Source organism: Octodon degus, unplaced genomic scaffold (genome assembly GCF_000260255.1).
Source record: "Octodon degus isolate 3935 unplaced genomic scaffold, OctDeg1.0 scaffold00020, whole genome shotgun sequence".
In the NCBI taxonomy this organism is placed as follows: domain Eukaryota; kingdom Metazoa; phylum Chordata; class Mammalia; order Rodentia; family Octodontidae; genus Octodon; species Octodon degus.
This window is the reverse complement of record NW_004524596.1, coordinates 7,851,489-7,865,519: the sequence shown is the minus strand read 5'-3', so window position 1 is coordinate 7,865,519 and position 14,031 is coordinate 7,851,489. Positions and strand designations below refer to the sequence as shown.

Below are 14,031 nucleotides of genomic sequence, written 5' to 3'. Positions count from 1 at the left end.
TAATGCTTTAAACATGTAAAAATGTTACATTTAGTGTAATAATAAACTAATTTTACTTTGATAGCTTCACATAGAATTTTCTCAGTGTTAGGTCTGCCTCATCAGGGAATAACGTAACCTGCAGTTTCCCCTCAGTACTAAGGGACTGAACCCAGAGCCTAGATAGATGTGCTGGGCAAGGGCTCTGCCATTGAGCCTAGTCCCTTGTCCTTTTTTAAAACTTTATTTTGAGACAGGGTCTCCCAAGCTGGCCTTGAACTTGTGATCTTCCTGCTTCAGCCTCCCAAATAACTAGGATTACAAATGTATGTCATTGTACCTGGTTACAACTTAACATTTTAAAAAATGTTTAACATTAACTATAGATTCAAGTTTCTTAGATTATAAAGTATTAATATTATATTGCTGAAAACTAGTAAGATACAGTGGAGTACACCTGTAATCCCAACCCTCGAGGCTGAGGCAGAAGGATCAGTGTGAGCTGGAAGTCAGTCTTGGCTACACAGTGGACTTCATGGCCAGCTTGGACTACATAGCAAGACCTTGTCTCCAAATTGGTTTTTTAAATTTTTTTTTTATTTTTTAAAATTTTAAGTATATTATTTAAAACTAAGTTTATAATAATTTCCTTTATTTTGAAGTCATTAATAAATTTAAAATTCTCTTGTACTATAGACACTACTAAGTAATTTTCTTTTGAAATGGCATACTGCTTTTTAGCTCTTTGCTGGATTACATATATATTATTACAGAGGTATTACACAGAAGACACTATTGATACTAATATATAATAGAATATGTATAATATTTTGTTATAGAGGTATACTATCCGGATTCTTAATATTTAAATGTAAAGTGCTTTCGCTTTTATTGCTTTTCATTCAATTTTCCTAGGTAGCATTTATTTTCAGTTGTAATATAATTGACTTTGATGTAACGGCACTTGTGTGAAGAGCTGTTCACAGAATTGTAACTACTAATTTCTGTATATCAAAGAATGAAACTAACTTTCATCACTAAAATCATAGAATTAAATGGAGAATAGGAGGCAACAGAATTCTTGAATTTTAGACTCAGTTCCATCATTTTAAATGATGAAAATGTACATCATTGACCAGGATACTAGTTTCATCACTCGATTGTACCAAATAGTAGTTGAGGAAGGTGGTGGATGTGTCATCTCAAGAGCACCGTGCCTGCCTTTGAGGGCTGCCTGCCTTCTAGGCTCTGTCCCTCTGTCATTCTCAGTATGTCTTCTTAGAGTTGCACGGTAGCCCCTTGTCCTCCCTGCCCCAATTATTGAGTTTACTAAATTTTTTAAACCATAGCTTTATTGGGAAAAAATCAGAATTTTTAATTCTTTTGGCTCTGGTTCCTAGGTGTATTGTAGAAACTGAAAACCTAGAAGAAAGAGTAGCTGTGGTGAGTCGGATAATTGAGATTCTACAAGTCTTTCAAGAGCTGAACAACTTCAACGGTGTTCTGGAGGTTGTCAGCGCGATGAACTCATCACCTGTGTACAGACTAGACCACACGTTTGAGGTAGGGCTGCACAAGTTCGTTTGTTTTTAAATGAACTTTCATTGCAATTATGACTATGAGGACTTTAACAGTTGTGATCTCTGGTTTTTAAGTGCCCCGTCTGTCTTTTTGGTAGCAAGTTAAGAGATTGAATTATCTAAGCTCTGTTCTTTTTAAAATTAGGCATCCTTGAGATTGGGAAGTCTAACTCAAAAGAAAAAAAAATTAAAAAAGAGCATGCTCATTAAAGTGCTCTCATGGATCCCATCTCTGTAAAAGAAATAGAAAAAAGCCAGAAAAAACATTTGGCACTTAGCTTGTAATATAATTTAATTTAGAATTACAAATGCCCACATAATTATGTGAGGAACTTCAAGATAATCTATGTCACACTCACTTAGGATTGGACTAGAGTCTACGCAGATGGTTTCTACGACACATTACATGCTTGGAGTTAGACTGCTCTTGCTGTATGCGGGCCCTCTGTTAACCTGGCAGGTTCTGGCAAGACCTGTGGGGCCCCCAGCTCACCATACTGGGGATAGCCCCCAGCGAAAGTTATTTTTAATTTTGTGACAGGGTCTTACTAAGTTGCCTGGGCTGGCCTCAAAACTTGTAATCCTCCTATGTCACTCTTCCTGAGTAGTACAGTGTGCCACTGCATCTACCCTGTGATTCTTTTTATAAATTTAAGTCTCCTAAAACTGTTGTTTTGGGTTTTTTTTTTCTTTTTCTTATAGCAAATACCCAGTCGCCAAAAGAAAATTTTAGAGGAAGCTCATGAATTGAGTGAAGACCATTATAAGAAATATCTGGCAAAACTCAGGTCTATTAATCCACCATGTGTGCCTTTTTTTGGTAGGTATTTCTTCCTGAATTTTTATTGTATTTGTGAATAAAACAAGACATGTTTTGATCAAATGACAGAGTACCAACACATATAATATAGCAGCACATAACACTTAAATAGCACCTTTTTTCCTGTATTTTAGGACAGGCTCTACAGGGTCTCACTACACAGATCAGACTCTTAGTGATTCTCTTGTTTTCAGCCTCCCAAGCGCTGGAATTACAGGTGCACCCCTCCACGCCCAGTCTCAATCACTGTCTCAGCATACCCCTCAGGTGGGGTCTGCATGGCATGCCGGGGATCAAACCCTGGCTGCTGCACTCTACCTCAGCAGGGGCGTTAGTCCACGGAGCTATCAGGCTAGCCCTTAAATAACACCTTAATCACTTTAGAATCTTTCCTTGTTAGGACTTCAAGCAAACCTAGTAGAGACTGAGCTTCCCTAATCTGGAAGTCAAAATATTTCAAAATCTAAACCTTTTGAGATGACACCACAAGTGGAAAGTCACACATCTGACCATTGCAGGAGTCAGTCAACATACAGGCACACTACAGATAATGTATAAAATTACCTTCAGCGTACATATTTAAGGCATATATGAAATATAAATGAGTTTCATGTTTACATCTTGGCTCTATACCCAAGATGTCTCATATGTAAATATTCCAAACCCTCAAAGTCCAAAATACTTCTGATTCCAAGCATTAAAGATAAGCAATTCTCAGCCTGTACTTATATTTCACTTTCTATATTTATTTTGAGTAGCCATTAGATATTATATAGTACTTAGTATTTTATATTCATAGAAGTACTCCTAATTGAATTTGAATAAACCAAATATTCTAACAAAGAGGTATGACCAAACTCATTTATAATTAATTTTTTTAAAAACTTGCACATAACTAAAAATCACAGTGTATGTTTTACAACTCATACTTTTAGCACAACAAAAATATTACTTGTCCTTTTCCCCTTATTTTGGCTCGAAAGAAGGATGTGCCTTTTCTTCTTTTTAAGAGTGAGTCTCCCCAGTCTGAATTTAGTCCCTTTCTGTAGATGTGTCCATCCTCCTGTCATTTGTTCCCTGTTTTGTTTTGTTTTGTTTTTGCAGTACTGGGGATCAAGCTTGGAGGCTTGCACTTGCCAGGCAGGCACGCATGCCATTGAGCTGTCTCCCTGGCCCCGCTCCCTGCATTCCACATCTCCAGCACTGTATCTTTCACAGTGACTTCTCTGCCTCTGTGGTTCTGCCTTGGAATGCTCACAGAAACTGTGCTATTATACCTCTCGTATTTAATCTTTTTAGTATGTGCCAAATTGTCTCTTAGCCTTTTCTTCATTTATATATACTTTTTCTATTTAGTTTTATTATACCATATATAACATATATCCTGATATTTTCCCATGTTTTATTGGTTAGACGTCATAAACCACTTTCATTTTTACTTGTAATCTTTTTGCTGTACACATATAAAAGCGTGTCACTTTTTATTATTAATTTCTATTTTCCTGAGGAATGCCCCTCCCCTCAAATTCTTGATAAAAATACTAAGTTTCCTTGTTTTATCTTTCTGGTAAAAAAGCCTAAATATTTACTTTTAAATATGGTAAGTACGAAGTTCTTTGTGTAAGGAAGCAGGGAAGGATTTGAGTGGGTCTGATGTTCATTTCATCCAATATATTGACAGGTATTTCCTGAGTGCTTACTGGGAACTCTGTTTGATACTTAGAAAAGTGGAAAATACATAGTTACTATTCTCATGTAACTTCCATTGGTATCACTCATGATATCCTCTGGTCTCCAGTGCACAGAGATCAAAAGAAAACTCAAGGCCCAGTCATAGGACTCACATTTGGTCCCTTTTACTCCCCCATACATCCTCTAAAATGGCCATCTAAGGCTCTGTGGTAGAGTGCTTGGATAGCACATGTGAGACTCCATTTTTAATCTCAAACACCACAAAAAAATATAGTCTCTAAAATATAAACATAACTGGATCTTTTTTTTTTTCAAATTCTTTTTTTTTTTTAATTTTTTATTTATTTATTTATTTATATGTGTGTGGCCAGCTCAGCCCACCAGGGGGCGGGGCTGTCTGGCATGTGGTGCTGGGGGATCGAACCGCAGTCCCTGTGTTCCGCTTAGCCTAGCCTGTTCCAAGTAGGTGCTTTAGACCACTGAGCCATCTCACCAGCCCCTGGATCTTGATGGTATGGTTAAGTGAAAAAAATTTTTTAGACTTCTATTTAGAGTCTCATTCCCAAATGGGTTTTGTGTTGTACTATGTGACTTAGCGAGTGAATATTGACCTGTAGGTAGGTTGATGGGCACACAGCCCACTTGCCAGACTTACGCTTTTTTGGCTGATCTTTCTGATTACTAAAGTTCTACCATTTTAAGCTAGTTTTCCTGAAATGAGCCCTGTCAGGCCTGCTAGTCTAGGAAGATTGTTACTGTTCTCAACTTAAAGGTTGCTGAAATTAATTAGTTGTCTTTTATGTTTCTAATAGAGCCAGATGTTTTTGCTGCTTATTAATTCCATTTTGCCTATGTTGTAATTTATAGAAACTCTTTCAAAACTTTTCTAATATCTAGGTACTTGTTTTCTCCCTATATGAGAATAGATAGGTTTAAGAGTTTACACTTTTACTTCCTGTGTCATCTCAACAGAATTCTTGTTTTTACACTGGGTGTGCCACCATTTATAGGGAGGAAAAAAGGAAGTATCTCCTTACAGAGCTCTGCCAGACTGGCCTGTGCGAGTGGGCAGAGTAAATTTCCTCAAAGGAAAAGGTGGCGGGCGCCTCAGCCAGATGTCTCCTCTGCGCGCCAACACCCCCACCGAGGCTTCGGCCTTGCTCTTTCCTGTTACGCGGCTCTGATCTCGTGTCCTCCTGCTCTTGTATGTTTGCTCATGCCTTCTTGCCACTTTAGAACAACTCTGCACTTGTTGAATGACTAAGAATAGACAAACAAGTGACAGTCCCAGAGTTTCTATTCTCTTGAAAGAACAAAAAATAAATAAAATGTACAGAAGAGAGAAGAGGACAGGACAGGGTAAGACAGGACAGGAGAGGACTCGTTTCTTCTCTCCATTATTTGTATCATACTGCTTGGTTTTCCGTCTCCCACAAATAGCTCTACAGTAAAGTATGTGAACACTCTTCTTAGATATGAAAATCATCTAGTGAAATACAGGAACAACTAGATATCCTACTTGTATTTTTTTTTAAAGATTAGGAAACAAGCTTTACTAGTATACACTATTCAGGTCTATTCAGGTCTGTTTTTTATATGTACCTGTAGGTTCTACATAATTGTGTGTGTGTGCACGAAACATTCTTTACTGTGTATAGTGTATGTTTACAAAGTCTATACACCACTGCTGTGATCATTTGTTCTTCTAATTAGCTATCATTTAGGCATAAAATAACATAAATTTTATCTTGAATTCCCCCAAGATGCTACATGTAAGCATTTTCACAACTTTAGTCAAATGTACTTCTAACAGCTATAAATCCATAAATTATTATGCTATGTGTTCCCAGCACTGGCCATGACCGCCTCACCAGTTCAGTCACTCAGGCGAGAAGCTGTCCTGCTGCCCCACTCCCATCCAAGTCAGTAATTAGCTGTGGGGTTGCGTGGGGGCTTCCACCTTTCAAAGATGCACTCCCCCAGCTTCCCCATGTACTCCAGGCCAGTCCCTATCTCCTTCAGATTGTCAGCCTGCTCACTGCTCTTGTCTGGCTTTTATAAAGCTAGAGTCATTCTAGAATCCAAAAATGGTTTTAACTTTTTCTTTTTGTACTCAGTAAAAATTAAGCTTTTAACAAAAATATAACCGAATTCAGGTGCTTCTATCCACAAGTGGGCCATTAGTTCATGACTAATGTGGAAAGGGGATTTGGGCTGCTACTCTGTATGCACCCTTAGGGACCTGTGCTCAAACTAAATGTTGAACTAAATGATGGATCTTGCAGATCGCATAGAGGAATAACTGGCTGAAAGTAATATCTGGCCATGGCTTATTAGAACACAGTAACTTTTTCTTATAAATATATCCTAAAGAGTGGTCTAGATGCTGAGAAACAGACAGAAAGCATGCAATAAGTGCATGCTTTTTAAAATCAAATAGGTCCCTGGCAAGCGCAAGGGCCTGAGTTCAATCCCCGGTTCCGGAAAAAAAAAAAAAAATCAAATAGGCGTTAGTGTCAGTCATACTTCATTATTGCTTACTTATTCAGTATTGAGTTTTTAATCTTTTCAAGAATGTGACCAAAAACTCTTAGTATTTAGAAGTATACCTCTACCAGAGCATTTAGAACTACTGATCCAGCCCTTGCCTGTGTCTGTCCATGTATCCTGCTACGCTGTCCACTTCACACTCTGAGCCTGTTTGTGGTCTGGCCATACAAACAGCACGCGCTCTCTGAAGTGTCCCTCCCAAGCTGAATCGCAAATCAGTGTAATGTTGCTGCCGCATTACCTGGAGGAGTGCCCCTCCGTCTCACTCTCTTCAGACCCTGCTCATTTGAGACTCACCCTAGGTATCACCTCACTATAGTGCTGCTTCCGAGCCCATCGGTGTGAGGTGGTGGCAAGGCATACCTCAGTTGTGCTCCCATAGCATCTTACGGACTGCTACTAATAGAGCGTCTCCTTGGGTAGCACTAGTAAATTGTACCATAGAGGGTCTACACTCTTGAGGTCAGGGATTGTGTGTGTTGTCGACCTTGGTATCTGCAGCACTTAATGTAGTACTTGTAGGAATGAATGAACTCTAATATCCACACCTCCATTTTTTCCTTAAAACAGCACTGGCTGCCTGGGAATGGAAAGACAGATCCCTAAGAGAACAGGGTAACATAGTAACAGCACCAACAGTTGCTATTTAATTGCCAAGCCCTATTCTAGGCCTCTACAAAAACTCCTTCATTTCTCACAGCAAGTATCCTACCTTTATTTTACAGATGAGATAACTGAGGCACAGAGAGGCTAAGTAGTTTGCACAAGATCACACAAGTGGAAGACCAGAGCTGGCTCCAGAGCCTTGGTACAGCAAGGAGACCAAAGTGCTCCTGGCAACATAGTGCCAGATAAGGAGTTAAAGTGCCTGTTACTCTGTTTGCTGTCCTCATCCCATGCATAGCTTACAGTGGGGGAAAAACAGAAGCGCAGTTACCAGAAAAAGTAGACGTACCGAAGACCAGAATACAGAATACAGTATATATAAATTATATGCAGTTCTGTGTTTGATAGGTTAGCAAATCCTTCCATATTCCCACAAATAATCCTATCTAGAAAAGATGACATCTGTATTGCAACTCCTAATGACCTCTTGTGGAACCTCAAGAATTAAGTACATAGAAAATGTAATCCTTAGCACTCTTTCCCTTTTGGAAAATAAAGGGGGGGGGGTCATTAACACTAGAGTTTAAGTTCCTTTAACCAAAGTATGACTGAAATAACAGTAACTTAGAAGGAGGAGAGGGTATGGAAAAGTAGTTGTTGTTCTTCTTGATTAAACTTGTGCTCTCCCTTTTTGTTGGATATTTATAAAATCTAAGTCTTCCATGGAAGGATTTGATGCTTACAAAAATCTCTGTTTTGATATTTACTGAACTTGTAAGTTGGCATACCATGGAAATGTGAGTCTTGATTCTTCGGCTATGATGACTGAATGCAGTGTTTATGCTCAAGATTAATGAGGGAAAGTTTTTTCCTTTTTTTCTTTCTTTAAAATAATTTCATTTTATCTTCTAGGAATTTATCTGACTAATATCTTGAAAACAGAAGAAGGCAATCCTGAGGTCTTAAAAAGACATGGAAAAGAGCTAATAAACTTTAGCAAGAGGAGAAAAGTAGCAGAAATAACAGGAGAGATCCAGCAGTACCAAAATCAGCCTTACTGTTTACGAGTAGAATCAGATATCAAAGTAAGTAGAATTATCGGAAAATACATATTTCTAGTTAAATTCATAAAGTGTTTGACAAAAGCCAAATTTGTTTTGTAGAAGAGGAAAATAAAACTGAAAATAACAAATTCTAATTTTCTTAAAAGTTTTCATAAATAATTTTCAAGAAGTTCAGATTTAATTCAAAATATTCCCCAGGCATGGTGGCACACACCTGTAATCCCAGCTCTTAAGAGGCAGAGGCAGGAAAATTTCCACAAGTTTGAGGTCAGCTTGGACTACATAGTAAAATCAAGGCCAGCCTGCACTATACAGCAAGACCTTGTCTCAAAAATAAATAAAATAAAATATTTACGACTAATAATTATTTCTTTGCATTTATTTTAGAGATTCTTTGAAAACTTGAATCCAATGGGAAATAGCATGGAGAAAGAATTTACAGATTATCTTTTCAACAAATCCCTAGAAATAGAACCACGAAACCCTAAGCCTCTCCCAAGATTTGTAAGCATTCATAAATTTAATTTCTTTTACATTTATATACTTTTTGTACTTGTCATGTACATCTGTTGTTGTCGCTACTATATATTATATATTCATTATTTACAAATGCATTCAGGGATGAAATGCACATAAGATAATTAAAAGAAATCAAAGTGTGCTTAATAAATATATCCAAAAATATTTCGCTTGGTTCTAAATACATGAATACTAAGTTGAATTAATCCTGATATAAGTGTGAAACTGAACAAATCTGTAAGTTATTTTTGGTTTTAGCAAAAAAGTTCAAGATTTATTGTAAAAATTAAATTTCTTTTTTTTTTCCTTTCCTTTTTTTCCCCAGTACCAGGGATTAAACTCAGAATCTTGTGCTTGCCAGGCAGGTGCTTATTCTACTAAGCTGTCATCCCGGCCCTAAAATAAAATTTCTTGAATTTATACTAATTCACTCCTATTTACTTCAAACTGTTTAAGGAAATGATTTATTAGAATTTTTAACCATGAATCATTAGCCATACCAATATCAGATTTGGCTAAAAATTCTTTTGAAAAACAGGCCATTGAGTGGTATTACTGGTCAGTGCCTGGCCCGGTGTATCTTACAGTATCAGCACCTCACAGACCTGAGTAGGTTCTCTCTTTGATAAAGTGCGAGGAAGTAAACACAAATGGCTTCTAAGCGATCAAGGTAAATCTCACACTGTCTGTGAATTAAAGCAGATGGAGCTTGCCTCAGGCAAATTTTTTAGGCCTTAAAACAATTTTTAATATAATGAATAAAAATGTCACATTAGGAATACATATCTAGTCTGATCCAATGAAGCATACTTATATCACTAAGAAATTATATTCTCAAAAAAATAAAGAAATTATATTCTCCAGGAAAATAACCATAAAATTAACATACAGATTGAAAACTCAGGCAATTTGATGTATTTGTAAAGTAGCTCCAAAAGTCTTAATGATATCAGTGTATTATAACATAGATACTTATAATTCATGATGATTATCCTGAATTTTTAATAGGTTAAATCTGTCCCAAAAGCCAGGGAAATATACAATATGTTTTAGAAAGATCTCCACTGAAAGACATTAAAATAACAAGGACTATAATATTTATGGGGTAAAACTCAGTTAATTTAAAGAACTTTATTTTCTAACAATTTAAATAGCCAAAATTTCAACAAAATAAAATAGTAATAGTTTAACTTGGACACTGATCTGAATCATGTTACTTTCTGATTGGTAATTTATGGTTTTCCAAGATTTTTTTTGCATTTTATTCACACACAGAGAAAAATCATTCTTTCATATTGTGGTGTTCTAAGTATTTTGTCTCTTACATCAACAGCCAAAAAAGTATAGCTATCCCCTAAAGTCTCCTGGTGTTCGTCCATCAAACCCAAGGCCAGGTACCATGAGGCATCCCACACCTCTGCAGCAGGAGCCACGGAAAATCAGTTACAGTAGGATCCCCGAGAGTGAAACAGAAAGTACAGCATCTGCGCCAAATTCTCCAAGAACACCGCTAACACCTCCTCCTGCTTCCGGAGCTTCTAGTACCACAGATGTGTGCAGTGTGTTTGATTCAGATCATTCAAGCCCTTTTCACTCAAGTAGGTGCTAAAATTTTAAGTGTTTTAAAGCAGTTGTCAGTACTACCCATGCTTGAGGTAAAAAAAAAAAAAAAAAAAAAAAAAAAAAAAAAAAGTGGGATCTTTCATGTGTGTGTAAACTTGTATACAAGTCAGATACCATCTCAAAAGATATCATTATAAAAATAAATTCCAAACTTCAGCAACTTATATATTTTTAAAATCCACTGGAATAGTCCTCTTTAAAGTTATTAGATATTACTGTAAAGGTCTGATTGTAAAATTGATAAACTTCATTTGAGTGTTCCAAATACATTTCTCATATCAAGAGGAAACAAAGATCACTTTTAGAAATCTGCAAGGGATGTCAGTCTTGTGTTCGCAGTGCTGTTATACTATTCAATATATATCATTCCTTCCCCACCAGATTCTGTGGTAGCTTCTTATTTTACAGTGAATTAAATTCAACCTTTTTTTTTTGGTACCAGGGATTGAACTCAGGACCTTGCTCTTGCCAGGCAGGCACTTAGGCCGCTGAGCTATCTTCCCCAGTCCCTAATTCAGACTGCTATTTAACTTTCGTTTTCATCACAGCCATACACATCTCACAGACTGCATATGCAAAGGTGTATCTCTCTCTTACTTCAGCACTACTGTCCCAACAGAAATATAATGAGGGCTGTGTAAAACTCTGAATGTTTAGTAGCCACATTAATGAAAAGCAAAAATTAATAAGTGAAATTAATTTTAATAATGTATTTTATTCAACCCAGAATATAAAAATGGTCATTTCAACACGAAATCAGCATAAAATTTATTATTGAGGTATTTTACATTCTACTTTTTGCTCCAAATCTTTAAAATCCAGTGTGCATTTTATATGTATAGTACATGTGAATTCGGACAAGCCATAGTCAGATGTTCAGTAACCGCATGCATCTGCCAGCTGCTCAGCCCATCATAAATAGACCTTGTGTCAGTCACAATTAATTTTCTCATCTGTCTCATGTGCAAATTTAAAACTTTTCTAAGAACACATCACTTTCTTTTATTATTAAATTAAAATTTGACTATAAATCTTTATCCCTGCCGGGAATGTTTCCACATGCTCTTCCTGTTGGCTATCTTAGCACAGTGTGCTCATTAAGTTCCAGTCTAGTCTGGACTGACAGAATCCCATTTTGGAAGCAGCATGGCATGATCAGGAGACAGAGTAAGAAGCACTGACCTCTCCATTAGGAACCCTGGTCTGGCACCTCAGCCTACAAGGAAGCCTCCTTTGCCCTTCAGGGACCAAACTAGATTTTTAAATTTTTTTCCCAATTCAGAGACTCTTAACAGAAAATCTACTTTAAATAATTCTTTGGAAGTATATTATTTTTGAGATTTGTTAAATCTTTGGAGGTTGTTTTGAGATTTGGTCCATAATCCTATTTATTTCTGCAATATACGTACATTTGTAGTTATACAGCAGTCTGTCTTTGTACCATCTAAAGTACATTTATTTTGGCTTTATTTGATGGCTACGGATCATGGAATTATATATGTAATAAATTGTCATACATATTTTAATAAGTTCAAATAAACACTAGGTTTCTTTAGAAACCTTTTCATTCTCAACAGCCCCCTAAATTAAGACTATTAAAACACTTTTTTAGTATACCTTTCCTAAACTCATTATTGGTTGGATCCATTTAACTCTCTTTTTTAATCATTTATTCATTCATTCGATACAGGGTCCTGTGCAGCTCAGGCTTGTAGTGATCCTCCTGTCTCAGCCTCTCCAGCACTAGGTTACAGGTATGTGCCAGCCATCACACCCAGTTTTGGTGGCTGGCACAGCATGCCTAGGGTTCTGGGGCTGGCATGGCATGTGGTACTGGGGATCAAACTCGGGTCCTTGTGCTTGCCAGGTAGGTGCACGGATCACCAAACTATCTCCACAGCCCCCACTTAGCTCCTTGCAGGAGTTTTTTCCCTGCAGCAGACAGCTGTAAGACCCCATAATTGAGCCCCAAATAAGTGAAGTACTGAAAGCTCTCATTTGTAAATTCTGCTTCTCTTCATTTAAGTCACCAAAAGTTTTCTCTTATTTGTCCCTATTACCACTTTTTCCTCTTAGCAAAAACCGAAAAGAACTGATTTTTAATTCAAATAATCCAGTACAATATAAAACCATCTGTGTGCTCAATTAATCCCTTACTTACAACCTACATTAGCTTATGTATATTAAAAATACCTCCTTTGACTCAGCTTTTCTTTAAAAGCTCCTGTTGCTATAGGGCTTGTCAGAGCCTCCAACTTGCTACCTACTGTGTTGCCTCTAGACTGAATTCCTGCTTCCTGTTTCTATCAATAGCTAGCAGGAAAGAGATATACACATTTCACTCAATACAAAGCTGCAGAAAATCCCATTGCTCAGGCTGCAAGAGATAGCTCAGTGGCATAAGCACCTGCCTGGCAAATGCAAGGTCCCAAGTTTGATCCTTGGTACCGCATGCCATTCCAGCCCCAGAGCCCTGGGTGCACCATGCCAGTCCTGCAGTCAGGCATGGTGGTGCATGCCTGTAATCCCAGCACTAGGGAGGCTGAGACAGGAGGATCACTACAAATTTGAGAAACAAACAAATGAGAAATCCCATTGCTCACATTTGCAAAAGAAGTCAAAAGGCAAAGTTTGAGTACGTCCTTTAAATGTTCCAATGCTAGTCTTTTTTTAATAGTTCTGCTTCCCCCAAATAGTCTACCTTTGAGCTTACAGTTCTTTCTGGTATATCATATCTCTTGCTAAGCACTTTTCTGGGAAAGCTTGCAGTTTTACTGATATGAAAAATAATGATGGTTCAAGGAAAGTTACAGTTAAATGTCCAGTGAGTCATGAAAACATTAAATAATATAGAAGTCTACAAAAAGATGGCCTCAGAGTGAGCAAAAATGGTCACTGAAAGCGTTTGTGATAAAGACAAAGAAGAAAGGGCAACAGCAGCCCTCTCAGTGCCATGCGTCAGCATTCAAAGCCCTGGTCTGGTCCATCTGTGAGGTTGACAGTGGCAGGGAAAAGAGAAAAAGACCCTTTTTTTTACAGCTTTGTTTCTGCTGCTGTAAGGAAGGGAACATGATGAAATGCTCTATTACCTTTCTGTGTGAAGATATCCTGATGCTAAAAGGAAGCCTGGTCCCTGTTAGAGAGGAGCTGCACCGTGTACCTTAGTGCAGCCCACCTCGCAGGCACAAGGTATATTGTAGACATTCAAGCAGGAATGTGAGGTCCTTCGTGGAAGAGAGATGCAGACAACAAGTTTGTAATCTCAGATACCTGTATTGGAATTTTGTGAGTTTAAGAAGTTATCTGTCATTTATATCCTTTATTTTCCTGCAGAAAAAAACTTCTTTTTGAAAAATTATTTCTGTATAAACTGAGGAGTAGCTGCAATAGTGGTTTCGAATTGACCACATAGTAAAGTACCCTAAGGAGTTTTAAAAAGATGCCCTGGCTCACTGTCTTTAGCCACTGGACATCAGTATTTTGAAAACATTTTCCAGGGGAAGCAGAATGTGGTGGTGCATGCCTGTAACTGCCACTCTCAGGTGGCAGAAACAGGACGCTAACCTGGAAAATATAGCAGATTCAAGGCCATTCTGGA

General features: G+C 37.5%; 1 protein-coding gene across 3 annotated transcripts in view; it reads left to right on the top strand.

The window, feature by feature from the left end:
* Positions 1–14,031, top strand: part of Sos1 (SOS Ras/Rac guanine nucleotide exchange factor 1) — a 71,278-nt gene that overhangs the window by 50,335 nt on the left and 6,912 nt on the right. For all 3 annotated transcript variants that reach the window (XM_023711177.1, XM_023711176.1, XM_012513914.2), the window contains 5 exons: positions 1,380–1,542; positions 2,262–2,379; positions 8,140–8,312; positions 8,679–8,795; positions 10,144–10,408. In XM_023711177.1, coding sequence (XP_023566945.1) covers positions 1,380–1,542; positions 2,262–2,379; positions 8,140–8,312; positions 8,679–8,795; positions 10,144–10,408 — 836 coding nt within the window. The remainder of the gene's footprint in view (positions 1–1,379; positions 1,543–2,261; positions 2,380–8,139; positions 8,313–8,678; positions 8,796–10,143; positions 10,409–14,031) is intronic.